This window comes from Mya arenaria, chromosome 3 (assembly GCF_026914265.1).
Source record: "Mya arenaria isolate MELC-2E11 chromosome 3, ASM2691426v1".
In the NCBI taxonomy this organism is placed as follows: Eukaryota; Metazoa; Mollusca; class Bivalvia; order Myida; family Myidae; genus Mya; species Mya arenaria.
In genome coordinates, this window is record NC_069124.1 from 29,700,517 (window position 1) to 29,716,320 (window position 15,804).

Consider the following 15,804-nt stretch of genomic DNA (forward strand, 5'->3'; position numbering starts at 1 on the left):
TCTACAGAAGGTTCTTTTATTCTATGATGTAACTGTATCTTCCATAGGCCGAAGTTTCAAGGCAAGTACCAAGAAGTCTGATCGAGAGCTGGAGTTTGCTCCCCTGAATCTTCACTTACAGAGAATGATTGTTCTCAATGAGGCTAATGCACAGTGTGAGTTATCTCCCTTAAATTTCCACTCAAAAATTGTAACACATTTTAAACTGGAACACATTTTCAGCTTGTAACTCATTTTTAGCTGGTTACTTATTTTAAGCTAAAAGCACTTGTTAAGCTGGATATTCCAAAGAAAAAGAAGGGAGACATAGGTAAGAATTGCCTTTGCAATGTCATCACCATTGCAGCTTGGCTAAAGCGAGGTGTGCATTAAGTTACGTAACTTGTGCTTGCATTTAATTCAAATGAATTGCTGTTATATCATTTATGTGTTCAAGGTTCAACTTTTCATGAATTATGATTAAGGACTCTGACGCAGTCTTAAACATAAATACACAAGGCAACAATTTAAAGAACTCATTTAAGACATTTTTATAACCGAGGTATGCTATAGTGCTCGGTGATGTTACACAGGGAATTAACTAAATGTGGGAAAGGGTCCAATATTACCCAAGTTTACTCTATAATAACATGTTATCATAGTTTTATACTATTTTCTTCTGCAGTTGGTTGCTATGATACGATTACAGTCGGTGCATTTGTGGCTCATGCACGAAAGTTTCGAGCAGGGGGGTTAACTCAGTTGCTACAGAAACTGCAAGAAGGCTACACAGCCGAGGGGACCTTAAGTAAGGTTACAAAGGTAAATAGTGGGACTCTGTGCAAGTATTGAAATAAGCTAAGAATTTAAAGGGACTAGACACCAGATGTTACAATTGCAAGAAAAAAAGAAAATTGTCATAAAATGACATATTACGGACATCCTCGTGTACAACATATTGAATCTTACCTACTGATGTATCACGTCACTAATGACACAAGCATCTTTCTCAGTTTTTAAGCATTTTCTGAAATTGAAACTTATATGGGTTGTCTTCCACATAAATCCAATTAAGTACAAAATTATTATTAACTGTACTCAAAAATAGATATGATTTAAACTGGGAAACCATTATGCGCTATTTTTAAACAGGAAAACGCAGATGAGACGGCAACATAATTTTCAAATTGTTTCATTTATAATTTATCATGTAAAATGTTTCCTTTTTTCAGCTTCCTACTAGCTTGCATTGAGAATCCTAGGCTTGTTTTGAGAAAATACTGTATTTGCAAATCTTTGGACTATCTCGCAGTCCCTTTAAGCAATGCCAATGGTGAATTTTATTGTTTAAATCGCATCTTACATAATTATGTTTCTATTTTACTTATATAAGTACCAGTCTGTCTGTAAACAGAATATTTGCCACCTTACTCTTTAGCTTTCCTTTATATAGAATAATTGTCATCATTTTTTGGCTGGCTTTATGATAAGAAAGTGAGCGCATACTAATTTTGCTGAATATTAGTTATGTGATACCGTGGAGGTGAGTTTTAAAAGATCAAATTATTTTTATTGTGGAAAAAACTTTCCATTTGAGTTCCAAGCTATAAAGTGCCGTATGATATAAGAAATAGTAAAGACAACTTTTTACCTTCTAGCATTATATTATGTCCTCCCTCCAGTTTTTGTCTGTTCATTGTTATGGGGCTGACTGGTCAGTCCCTTTAATGCAATGAGGTCCTTTTCCCTAAATTATTAAAATGAAATATTGTATGATGATATAAACTGTTAGGTATAAGATCTGAAAATGACACACCACTCTTGGCCATATGGCATTATAAGGATGTAGATGGATCTCACCTAATGCTTCGGTCCATATACACCTTCAAGGGCTGACTGACGGAGCTTTATAATGCCATATGGCCTGTCATTATATTTCTTAAATAGTGTTACTATGTAAAATTGATTTCTTAGACAACAGCACTAAAAAGGCAAAAATAAGATATAATGCATTTATTTTCTTTAAAACTTGACCTTTGACCTCATGTTTGATCTTTGACCTTTTCTTCCCTAGGTCAAGAGGGCATGTCAATTAGTGAACACCTTGCTAGGCCTGCAGAGTGAGATTGTTGTTCTGTGTGAACGAGTGTGTCAGGAGGCTCTGCAAGGGGACAGTGATAGTCTGCAGGCAGCTACACTACAGCTCGAATACACGGTACCATGCGCAGTATAGGCTAGATCCAAGGTCCATATTTCTCGAAACTTCTTAAGTCCCTTATAACAGGATTAAGCTAAGCTGTCTATTTTTTTATTTTTTAATAATTTAAACATTTACTTATTTTTGATTTTTTATACTTAAGATAGGAATTATGTTTATGATAATCACAATTAACCATTTGCTATAAAAAATTATCAAAATTTAATTTAAGTATGTAATTGGGCTAATTGAAATAAGCTACTTAAGCATGTTAAGCTTAAGAAGTTTCGTGAAATCGGGGGCAGATAGTTAATCTCTACCCACCCAGAGGCAATTTCCTACACCTATATTTTCTATAAGTGTAATGTCTACTAAATATTTTGGTACTTTCTGCCACTTGGCCGTTGGGCCAATAAGGAGGTATGGCATGCATTATAAGTTACTCCTTTATTCTCAATAAAAAATGATTTTTTGCTTAGAAATAGATGTTAAGATAATAATGTGTTACTTGTGTGATGAAATTGAACCGGGGTCGCTGGATAAGCTGTTAAGGCAATTCTGCTTGAATTTATGATAAAAAAAATTTAAAATACAGATAAAACATTGGGACATAAATTGAAAATTAAGAACCTTTTCCCCAAAAAGGTTAATTGAAAATTAAGGAAACATACCGCAGGATACAGATATTTTATGCTTTGTTTTGATTGATATAAAACTATTAAGGATGTGGCATTTATTTACTTCACTTACAGCTTGATACATTACAAACTTCTTGACATTTCACATTTCTGTTGAGTCCTTATTCTGTATTTCATGTGTATAGGTTAAAGATCTGGTACAGAATTGTGAGAAACCAATCCTGCAGGAAACTGCTGCCAAATTGGCAGATGTGCACGAGGAAATGGAGGCCCTGTCAGAACAAAGTGGCAAACAGGAGGGGCCTCACAGTCGGGCCACTGGATCACCAGGGTTTGGGAGAAAGACCACACAGTCAGAGGCCCCAGAGTTGAAGTGGAAATGGACTGGTAGCTGCTTTATTAAGAGCCCTACGATTGAACCATGGGTAAGGAAGATGTAGATGAGGATATTTTGATGGTTATGCTATAGGCATGAAAGAAGATATTCTGATTATGTTTTAGTATCCCAATAAATAGTCTGATTCAGATTTCCGAAAAGAGGCCTAGAAAACCTTCAGGAAAATCTGTCTGCTGTTCATCAGTCTTTGACATGGTGTCCTAAGATATTGAATGTAACTTGAAGGATCAACACATGACAATGGGCCTATTGGTCAGAACTTTGTTAAAGTTAACAACTTTGTTAAAGTCAGCGTTGTTTACTTTCAAATGGTTACTGCTGTGTAAAAGTTTTATGGATACATCTGCTGTTTTTTAACAAGATTTGAAACAGCTTTCAGCATTACTTGTTTATATTTGAATAAAATTAACAACAATGTTTTAAAACATGTTGTTAACTTCAGAAAAATTATAAACAAATGCTGTTGTGTATTTGCGTGTTGTAAATATATCATAACTCATTGTTACCAAAATTACCTCCCTTGATTTGAAAAAAGTTGATAATATTATGTTCACACATGCTTATAGAGCAATAAGTGAATGCTTATTTAAATATTTATTACTGATTATATACTGTGTGAACTTGTGCACATTTCAACAACCATAACCATGTGACCAATTGTTTCAAAATTACCTCCCTTAACAAGTGTTCAAGCAAATGAATTTACTTTCATTATAATTTGAGAACTTTTGAATGGAAGTGATACCTACAATATTTGGAATGTGTTTTAATCTACTACCAAGATTTACTCCCTTACTCCACAGGACATGACTCGAGTCAACACAGAGGCGTCCCTTGTATGTCTCACAACCATGGTGGAGGATCTCATACAGAACAAGAGCGGCCCCATGGACCGCCCCAAGTGGCTCGGGGAGATCAGCCCAGCTGTCATCAAGCTCAAGAGCTTCATAGAGATCTGCTGTGAGAAGGCCGCCCACTTCATGTCCTTCCTTGATCTCATGGTAAGGCCGAACACAAGGTAAATGCCAGAATATCTCGCATTTATGTATTTTCAATACGAATTAGACAATTTTTATGCAAGAAGTCGCCAAAATCGCTTACTAGAGTTATCCCTGCAAACGAAATGTTGAGATTCTATCCAGGTTTAAATTAAAAAACAATTAGGAAATTCTAGCTTGAAAGTTTTGTTACATGTACTGTTATTGAAGAATTGTTTGTATTAGTAGTAATGTATAGCAATTTAATACCATTGCAATACTACTAAAGTATTTTGACCAAATTTCAATAGATTTAGGAAATATTTCATTTTTGATGTTGAAATTGAGTAAACTCCCAACTACGTTAACTAAAGGCTTTATTTTTTAACATTTATAAACTGGAATGACTCAGTGAAAAGCTATTTTTCATAATTTACGTCTATAGACTTATGTATTGGATGCTTTTACATGATATTGCCATTGAAGCACATGTATGTTATTTACAGGAACATAAAGATAACCTCAAACTTATGCACACAATCAAAACCAGAAGAGATATAGTGTTTTCCCAGGCGGTAAGTGAAAATATGTTTTAATTTAAGATTAATATATTCACCCCTGTGATGTCATTGAGGTCAATGAGGCCCATACAGCCCTGTGATGTCATTGATGTCAATGAGGCCCATACAGCCCTGTGATGTCATTGAGGTCAATGAGGCCCATACAGCCCTGTGATGTCATTGAGGTCAATGAGGCCCATACAGCCCTGTGATGTCATTGAGGTCAATGAGGCCCATACAGCCCTGTGATGTCATTGAGGTCAATGAGGCCCATACAGCCCTGTGATGTCATTGAGGTCAATGAGGCCCGAGGACTTAAGCCCTGGGCACATTACTTACTGTTTGTTATGTTAACACTCAAAGCCACTGCTTGGCCTTTTATTGAACTGGGTCGGTATTCAAAAAGCATCTTAGATTTCTTTCTTAGAAAAATGCTTAGATTTAAAAAATTAAACTGTGAGTTAATTAAGGTAACGTCCTTATAATGAGAATATTATGAGATATTTAATTTAAAAAAAGTGGAACAAGAAATGTCACACACAAATTATAAGCATTTTGTAAGTTGACGTTGAACTTCTTTAACTTACAATCTTTGTTTCTTTAGTTTAACTCTTGATTATGATAAGCTGTTGTTAAAGCTGCACTCTCATAGATTGACTGTTTTGACAACCTTTTTAATTGTAGTCTTGAAATTTGTCAATTTTTGCGTCAATGTCTGAAAACCAGTGACATGAGACTGTTAACAAAAGATCTTATGACAGTTTTTCATATTTACGTGTGAAAATTAATGTTTTATGGCTAAAAGCATTACTAGTGCTTTAAGATAAATAAATACTTGACACTAAACCACACAATTCAGATTTTAACTGTTGTGAGTTATCTTATATGACTGAATTAAAGGGAGAAATGCCAAAATCAGCTGATTCAGAGACAAAACTTTAAAGTGACACTTTTATTCAAAATCAATACATACACATGTATAACAAACCAAAATTTTGACTGATAAACCTTTAAATACTTGCTAAATAATGCATACATGAAAAATATTAATTACTGATAAATAGATTGTAACCGTGTATTTAATAGCTGAAAGAGAAAAATATTAAATGATTGGTGAATGCTCAAAGATTTACTATGATCTACTATAGTGTCATAAGGGAGAAATACCGTGTTTTATGCACATTTTTTACAAATTAAAATAGGCATCCTTCATTAGAACCATTATTTTTTTTACATTTATTCATCCTTTTTGGAATATTTAAACAATAGTTTTAATTGTGGTAAATCTTATGTGGGAGTTAGAGTGCATCTTTAAAAATATGTCAAAACAATCTGTCTGTGAGATTGCGCTTTAAGATATGTCAATATTTCGTACAAATTTATAAGTGTCTTTTATTCTTACTGCGTGAAGGTAATGCTTAAGTAATTCTGTTGCCACTTTCAGTTGAGCAGTTTGGTGTTTGGCCTCGTGCTGCATGTCACCTCATTACTTGACCACCCGCACGTGTTTCCCCAGCTGGCTGGGCTCGGTTGTCTGGTGCAGGTCGAGGGGCTCCTCAGTTGCCACGGTGAGGACGTTCCCCTGCTTGAAGATATGATTGTTGCCCTTGATGACCTGTCAACCGTGTCATTCAAGCTTGTACAGGAAACAAAACTTCGAAGGGAGGTGGAGCTGGTAGCCAAACAGTACGTAGAAAGACTTGACACTTTTATTTTGTGTCAAATGTTCATAATTATGAAAGTCAACAAGGTTACTAAAGACATTGTTGTAATGTTTTAAATGTGGACTATTTGATGACGTGCTCTCATATTTAAGAATAAACAAGTACAGGTAACAGCTGAGATAGTTGTCTCAAATTTTGTTAGAAATACAGCAGATCACATGTGTATCCATTAAACTTCCAGAGCAGTAACAATTTGAATGTTAACAATGATTAAAAATGTTGTTAACTTTAACACAGTTCTGAACATTCAACCAAACACATTTCAAACCAAGACTTGCAAAATTGACTTGAACAGTTTAAACCTATTTTAAATATCTTTGCATGTAGTTTTGATGTTTGTATAAATTCCAAATACCTTCTGTTGTCTTTCTTATTTCCTGTGTACTGAACCGTATATGACCCCTTTCATTTATTTGTTCAGGAACTTCCAGTTTTGATATTATCAGTTATAAGGGTTTTTGTGTCTGGTCAATTGTAGACATCACTGGGCCAGACTTTTTTCATGCACTTTAGTCTGCACTTTGTGTAAACTACAGCAGTTGTTTCTGTAACATAAACTTTGAGTGGCTGCTTCTTACTTTTGAGACCAACATCTACCAAGTCACCCATTTCAAATGAGTCATTGTGAAGTTTCTCTGACGTTGTGTCATACTCTGCTTCATGATCTTGCAATTCCTCCTCTTAGTGTTGCCTACTTCTTGTCTCTTTTGATTGATTGTTTTCTTGTACAGGGTTTTAGGCCTCTGATCAGGCTGTTTACTGATTGGCTGTGCACTGTTCTCAGCTCTGCCATTATCTGATTTCTTGACCTATAATTGACTTATAATTTACAAGGACCCATTGACATTTTAAAGTTATTAACTTTTTATTTCTCTCCAGGTTGAAGAGAGCGTGCCATTACCCAGACCTGAGTCGGTAAGTGTTGACATCACTGTTGATCATGAAAAGTTGATCATCAAATTATTCCCATATGGTGGAACAATGTCAGTCTAATTTGTATCAATTATAATAGGGTTATTAGTACTGGATTTCGATCCAGGATGTTGTATTAAGGATTAAGGCTTTACAAAATAAAGAATTATATTTCTGAACACAAACCATAAAAGGAGGAGATCACCACTTCTAGGTTTTTATGGCAAATTTAATGAGTAAAAACTTACAGGTATATGTTTTCATCCCTTAGCCTTCGATTTTTTATTCCTGATTTTGAGTATACTGGGTATGTTACTGGATACTTAAGAAGATTGATCAAATATGTAGATGTTTCTCATTGACAAAGTAGAAAATTAAAACAAATTAATATACAGCAAAATGACAATTTTAAATTTTATTTTGTTAGTTTTGTTCCTTGTGTGTGTTTTTCGTAGACTGATGGATGTTTATATTATTGCCTGTCTTAAATGGGATACCTGGTATATGTTTTGCACAGTTGTAATCCATTATAGGCACCATGTGTGTATTGAGATCCCGATTCCCAAGAGTGGGTTTGACCAGCTACCTTCCAACCTGAAGTCAGGCTCAGAGATCAAGCTCATTCCTCTGTTCTTCAACATCGGCATCAATGAGCAGGGTACACTAGCAGAGAGGTAAGTACAGTAATTGTTTTAGGCATGTTGTCTGCTTGTTGTTTGACTGACTTCTTATCATCAATGATCTCATATTAAAGACTGAAAATATAAAAGGTTTGTCCTATAGGACCATGAAACTTCAGTGTAGACTGCCCTTGACCTGTAGATGAATCCTATTAATGTTTAGAACAGTAGGTAAAAGTCATGGTCAGCTGTCTTATGAAACTTTTGTCCGCTCAATTACTTGAGAAAGGCTTGACTTCAGAAGGTCAAAGGTCATGGTCATGGTCAATGGTATTATGATGACTTTGTTCACAGAATAACTCCATATTTGTTTGATGTAAGGTCATGAAACTTCATTGGTATGTTGCCATTGACCAGCAGATAATTACTATAGAGTTTAAGATCAGTAGGTCACAGATCAATGTTGCAGTCAACTGTCTTATAAAAACTTTGTTTTTACAATAATTTGAGAACTATTAGATGTATGACCATGAGATATAGAATTCCATTGACCTGCTGATAACCATATTTTTTTAGGTTAGTAAGTCAAAGGTCAAGTTCATGGACAACAGTATTATGAAAGCTTTGTCCACACAAGATCTCTGCAACTGTTTCATCTAGAACCATGACACTATTGTGACCAACAAACATACCCTATTGATTTTGAGATCAGACCATTGAAGGTCAAGGTAAAAGAAAAGTGTCTTATGAAAACATTGTCCTCACAATAACTGTAGAGAATGATTTGACCTATCATTATGAAACTTCAGTTAAAGATTGCCCTTTACTTGAATGACCTCTGTTTTGGGCATGATATCAATCAATCCCCCAATAGTAAAAATCAGTAGGTTAAAGTCACGATCAACAGTTGTAAGAAAACTTTGCCCTTAAACTATTTAACATAGGACCATGAAACTTCAGTGGTAGCTGAACCTTCTACAGCATACCACAGTGTTTATGGGTCTAGTAGGGTGAAGCTCAAGGTCATGTAGAACAACCTCATGAAAACTTTTTTCCACAAAAAAAATAATTGAGAATGGCTTGACTTAGGACCATGAAACTTCAGTTCAAAGTATGATATTTTTGTTTTATTTAAAATCAGTTTTTGAATCATCTGTATTCAATCTTTCACATGTTTCAGACAAAGTGCTTATGGTGCATAACATTTAACATTAATGATAATTTATGCGTTCATATCAAATTATTGTTTAGTCTTGGTTTCTGAAATCCATTTTTTTGGCTGTTGATTAAATAGCAGCATAAAATGAATCAGAATGAAATCAAGTCCTGCGATATATTATAACTGGAAACATATAATCAGGATTATGGCAAATTTGATAATTCAGCAAGTTTTTATGTTTATCTTAATCTTAACTCATGTTAAAATGTCTGAGCAGATTTGGCAATACCAGTTTACAAGATAAAGCCAATGAGGAGAGCTTTGGCCGTCTGCATAATTACGTGGAAGAGTATAAAGACAAGTTCATGGACAAATCTTCAGGTAAATGCTAGAATCCTTTTGTAATTATTTCTTTCCTAATAAAGGGTGACATAGTGTTTATTAGCTTAGCTCATAATCACTCTCCATTCTACATCTGTTTTCCATCTGTTAACAGCATCTTTGAAACTTCTAGGCCAGTTTCATGAAACTTCTCGCAAATCATACTTTGGTGAGCCTCTCCCTAAATATTTTTAGTCTTTTCTTGGATGACCTTGATATGACCTTTTGACCTACTTATGAAGCTACAGCAATGCAAGTTAGACCAAGTCTACAGTTGTCCAAGGCAAAATCAATATGGTCTTTCAACAAATTTGGACAAAGTATACAGTTTTGCAATCAAATTTTAATGTTGGCTTAAACTTACTAGTATTTATTTTATTAACATTGTGAAGGGAGCTCAAAGGTGATATGAACACTTTTGAGTCAATTTCCTCAGTTCTTTGTCCTTTTTGTTAGGCTTAGAAACTTTGTCCTGTGGGGATCTAACCCACTACCTCCTAGTCACACCCAACAAGTTTTCCAAGCACAAATACATCAATCACCAAATTATATTCACAGTCACCTTGATTCAATTTAAGTTAAATTATACCTGTTTTAGATGTGTTCAGATATTCATTGAAAAATATTTAGAAATTTCAAATGTGTCCGTATTTACATTATTTTTTTGCAGCTGTTATCTCCCATTGTTCTATTTTCAATAAATCTGAGGGAATCAAAATAATTGATTCTTTGGGTATTGATCATTTTTTATGAATCTTGGAAAAGTGATCAAATTTACTGAATCTTGGAAAAGTGATCAATTTTTCTGTTTTACTGCAGGAGCAAATAGTGTGGGCAGCATTCCGAGTCTGGTTCAACAGCTGCACACAAACGTCTACACAAAGAAGAGCAAGAATGTTGAAATACTGCACCTGGCTGCTGAGGTAAGTCTGTATAATATTTTTTAAGCCAGGCAAATTCAAAAAGACTCTTTGAGCCCTTAAAATATAAATATGTAAAATTTTGCGAAAAATCACCAAAACAAGCCTTGCATATTATTGCATTTTAGGCTGGGATTTTATATAGTCAACCATATTACAACTGGAAGGATCAAAGTTGTGCAATCACCATGTCAATAATCATCAATTATTAAAGAAATTGCTTCCAAAAAATAGTTGAACCCACAACTGGGATCATATGTATATGAAATATATACATGTATCTTGTACAAATATAAAACTAATAATAATAGCATGTATGTTTCACAGAAATAAATATTGAGCATCTGATTGTTCCCAACTGTAAGGAGAGTATGTACATATTATATATATTGTTGATGGCATTGTTCTGTTGACCTAGGACAATGAAACTTAAGTGATATGTTGCACTTAACCAGCAAATGACTAGTGATTTTGGGATTAGTAGGTCAAAGGTCAAGGTCACATTCAAGTGTCTTCTGAAAACAGTATCCTCTCAATAACTTGAAAATGGCTTGACCTAGGGACATGAACTTCAGTTGTAAACTAACATTCAATCATTATTTGTATTACAGCTTTGCAGAAAATTGCATGGTGTGCGAATCACATGTTGTAAGAGCGCGAAGGATCGCACAGCTATGGCTGTCACACTTGAACAAGTACAAATTCTCCAAAGGGATCACAATCTTGCCTCACATGTGTTCATGCAGTCCCTTGACTGCTTCCGTAGGTAAGAACTGCTGTATTTTATCATTATGTTTATGTTAACCTGATCAATCCTCCCAATAATTTAGAATTGTCGGAATTTTAATAGAAACAAAAGGGTGATGCAAGCAGGTGACATATTCAAGTCACAAAATTCCGGTTATTTTTCTTCATGTTGTTTGTTAGCAGAATTCACCTTCAGCCTTTTCTATGGATCTTCTTTGTTACAGTGAGGGCGTTAGACGAGAGAATACGTTCAAAAATGTTGGTTTGCGGAAGTACGCCTTCAACAGCCTGCAACTCCTGTCCTTCCCAAAACAATACCGACCTCCAAACGGCACTTACGGGAATGTACAGACGTAACCCCCCTGTGGCAATAAACAGATGTAACCATTTGGTGTCATTTGCAGCATTGTATAGATATAACATCAGCAATGAACATCAGCAATAAACACCTGCAATGACAAATGTACAAATGAGATGTAATCATAGTGGTGAACAGGGATAATATTCAATGCGATACTTATCCTTAACCTTAGACACGTCTCAGTAATTCCATTCAGTCTATTGGTCAACTCCTGTATTTTTGTAGTCCAATCACAACACTTAGATTCTACTCTTGGACTCTTGTACCCAGACTTAACATCACTTGCAGCGTTGTCCTTATGACGCTTGTGGCAACATCCAGGTGTAACAAAGTTCAACTAAAATACAAACAATAATGCATTTATATCAAAACATGTTCCATAACTCTTACTAAAGTTTGTTGCAGTTATTGCCCTTCAACCTTTGCCAGATGGATAATGGTATTCTGAAATAAAGATTATGATATAGATTGGAAAAAGTGAAAACTTTCCATCTTTCTGACAGGCATAAATCTTGTTTATCTAAGTTATTCAACTTCGCCCCTTGTTTCGCAAATTATATAGGGTGCCATATCCAATTTACAATGATGTGAACTCTGGATACTTAGTGACCCAATATTACATTGATATAATTTTAAAGTGCTTTATGTGTGGAGAAAAACAATGGAACAATTAATGAAAATTCTATTAAGAATATGGTTATTTTAGCCTTGAACAACTGCAAATTGGTATTTTCATGTCCGATAATAGTTTAAACAAAATTTACAAACAATAGGTACAAAACATGAATATGATGATTAGTGGTACAAACAATAAACAAAAATACAATCTGCAATAACTTTATCTATAAGGTATTTTAGGTGGGGGGGGGGGGGGGGGGGGGTAATGGCATTTCTCCTCGTTGGAGAAATATTGCTGTGTTTTTTATAAAAATATATCGTAGAAAAGGCACATTTGTTCAATTGATAAATAACATGTGCATGAGCAGACTTATCAGTTGTTGAGAAGCATCTCTAGTACTACCAAGCCAGTGTTTTCCCTCCCACGACCCAAGTAAATAAAGTGTCGGTCGGTCAGTTGATGAATAATTTTGTTTATATTAATTTTGAGGATAGAGAACAAACTTTTACATTTACAGGCTTTTTATTGAACATGCTTTTTATTTAACATGAATTGTGGCCAATGCAATAAACTTTAAGGGACTAGACAACGGAGGATACAATTGCAAGAAAAAATAAAATTGTCTTGAACTTTTATAAAACTGATATCGCTGTGTTAAATGCATTGAATCTTACTTATTGATGTATAACATCACTTACCACACATGTGTCTTTCACAGTTTTTGAGTATTTTTCCAGTTCGAAATTTACTGGGAAAATTGCCATATTTGATATCAGGACTGAACAAAAACATGTTTTAAAGTATTTGATTCATTGATTGAAATACATGTTAAACAGTAGAAAATATAATCAAATTGCACAATGTCTATATTTTATTCTATAAAGTCTTTAAAAATGAAAAATAATGTATACAGAATATCAGTCTGAAAATGACCGCATTTAAAGATAAATGTGTTTTTTTACTGATATTAAATTATTCACTTCATAGCATACCCGGTAGTTGTATCACGAAGTAAATAGTTTATTAATGTAATCACCTATGTGCTAAAAGTGCCATTAAAATTCGCTGCACTTATTGACTTCTTGCACCAAGGTGACAAATTTTAACTTAATTTATTACGCATTTTTCTTAATCACATGTACCATGTATTTTAGAATTTTATTATGGTAGAAAAAAGATATGTCACTCTACAGATCACATTATGTGCATGTGCAATGTTACACCATTCATGGAAACATTCCTGTTGATTTATTTAAATTAATATTGATTTATATAAATTAATATTGATTTATATTATATAATATTGAATTGTGCATCATGATATTGTTCACTAACTATTCATTCAGCAAAGAAGTAAATAATAACCTTAGTGCAAGAACTCAATATCTGCTTCTATTTCTATATGTAGTTATTGAGTTATTGCACTAAGGTGACGTAATGCTCCTTGGTATATAAGGGCAATATAAATTAATTGCTAGAATTTCATCCTTTTTTTTTTTGTTTAAATGGTAGGGGGTGACGTTTCATTTTTTTTTTTTCTTAAATGACTCTTTTATCGTTGAATATGTGTACATGCTTTTCATTATTGCATAAGGGACCATAAACATGTGTTTTTTAGACAAACCAAGAACACCACTGTAATAGTTCTCCTTTATTACATGTGAATATTTACATGGACAATGACTGGTATGAATAACCGCCTTTCTCAGACTGTACCAATAGATACGCAAATACAGACCCTGGCTTAACATTTTTATTTGAGTCAAAAATATCTAAGGGGCAGTGGAAAAAACGACTTGGTGGGCGGGGATGAAGATCTAGCAATTAATTAATAGCAATCTTACTGAAAATATGTGTAGATTTTCAGGATTCATTTTTTTTTCTTGTATCACATAAAAGGAGATTCTTAGCTGGTTTCTTTGCTGCCAAATGGTTAATGATTTATTGTAAATTATATAATGTTATATTATTACTCTTTAGCACATAAGGGGAAAGACATGAAAAGTCACAAAATAGCCCTCTCTTTTCTAATGTCCTGACCAGCGAATAGATCAAAATTCCAGGGGGTTTTCCCTCACCGAAGATGTAGAAGTTCATGGTACAATATCAAATCTATGACAAATCAAATCTTATCTCAAGATGACTTCTAAACTGTAGTAAAATATTGAAATTGGGCTTTGCTGTTTTTATATATAGAAGATAAGTAAATTTTATGACATATGATGCCATACCCAACCCATGTAAAATATGTTATTGACTGATAAATAAATAGTATTTCAGCTTCATGTTTGGGTAGGTAATTGATTTACATTTTTAAAAATATTTTTAACACTAGTGCCTGTTTAAAATTTGTTTAAAATATCAATATGTTAATGCATTTTTGCACGAGAATATATATTACATATAGTAAATGCGTTTAAGCTACATTTTCCATGTGAGATTTTACATGATTATTTACTTTTTGCGAAATTGCAAAATTGTAAGTTATTATGGAATATTTATGTATACTGTGTTTTTAATGAAGTGTATTGATATTGACTAATCTAGTTTACAATGTGCAATATTGAAATAAACATGAAGCTTAAAATGTATTTCCTTGATCTTTTTCCCTGCTCTATCATTATTTAAGAAATAGTACAGACCACTTAGAGCCTATTTGCATTTTAATGACTGACCAGTCAGCCCACGAACATTGAACTGACCGAAGCATGTTTAAAGGCCATCGTCGGCAACCACAGTACTTTCTTCTGTTACACTTCAAACATACCATGGGAAAAATGACTTAAAGATCTTGTTTATATGAATATGCATGAGGCAGGGGAGACATCTCTTTTTTTGAAATCTCATGTTACATTCAAATACTCTTGAATAACCCTGTACTGTCAGTTGTCTCCACAGGAAAATTTACTGAGAAAAATCTTCTTTATATGAATATGCATGAGGCAAAGGAGACAAGTCTTTTTCCAATGACATGTTATAATTAAATACACTTCAATAACCCTTTACTGTCATGTGACTTTCTGCAGATGAGTGGTCTAAGTGACTGGTTTAAAACTTGTAGTGATCAGACGGACCGAGTTCAATTCAAGCTTTAGCGAGAATTCTTTTTTTATGTGAAAATTTAAGTATGAGTGTGTCTGTAATGCACCAGTCAATTGTATCCACGGCCCCCCCAGGTCATGCCCTGAATATGTATTTAGTAAAATCCCCATAACCTAATATTTTCCATAATTGGTGCTTGTCCTGGCCATATTTTGGAATGTACTTAAGGGATTAAAAATGTTTTATAAAATCCATATTCGTGCTATCATGCACTGTCCTATTCAACTGATATTTGTGGCTTTCATTGCTTGAAATTTACTTTGAAATTCATTCTCAAACCTGCCCATATCCTTCCATGTTCTGAATTTTTCAACTTTTGTATAATATTTCTACAACCATTCACTTTCTATCAGCACATTGTAGAATTTCTGCCTTTTCATAGAAAATGGGCGTTTGGGGAGCATCCATCGCTTCCAGCGGTACTTTTGTTTTATTCTGTTTTGATCATTGAATACTGGTAGTTTGTACTGGATCAGATGATAGAACTTGCAATTAAATTGCATAAAGCTAG

At 34.0% G+C, this 15,804-nt stretch overlaps 1 protein-coding gene across 4 annotated transcripts in view; it reads left to right on the forward strand.

Annotated features, from left to right (window-relative positions):
* LOC128227727 (inositol polyphosphate-4-phosphatase type I A-like) overlaps positions 1–14,769 on the forward strand; it is a 34,429-nt gene extending 19,660 nt beyond the window's left edge. For all 4 annotated transcript variants that reach the window (XM_052938511.1, XM_052938514.1, XM_052938515.1 and 1 more), the window contains exons 14-26: positions 48–155; positions 665–801; positions 2,054–2,194; positions 3,000–3,239; positions 4,015–4,212; positions 4,695–4,763; positions 6,193–6,434; positions 7,352–7,387; positions 7,918–8,058; positions 9,441–9,544; positions 10,364–10,467; positions 11,076–11,230; positions 11,436–14,769. In XM_052938511.1, the coding sequence (XP_052794471.1) occupies positions 48–155; positions 665–801; positions 2,054–2,194; positions 3,000–3,239; positions 4,015–4,212; positions 4,695–4,763; positions 6,193–6,434; positions 7,352–7,387; positions 7,918–8,058; positions 9,441–9,544; positions 10,364–10,467; positions 11,076–11,230; positions 11,436–11,568 (1,808 nt within the window). In that variant the 3' untranslated portion in view covers positions 11,569–14,769. The remainder of the gene's footprint in view (positions 1–47; positions 156–664; positions 802–2,053; positions 2,195–2,999; positions 3,240–4,014; positions 4,213–4,694; positions 4,764–6,192; positions 6,435–7,351; positions 7,388–7,917; positions 8,059–9,440; positions 9,545–10,363; positions 10,468–11,075; positions 11,231–11,435) is intronic.
* Positions 14,770–15,804: the final 1,035 nt, after the last annotated feature.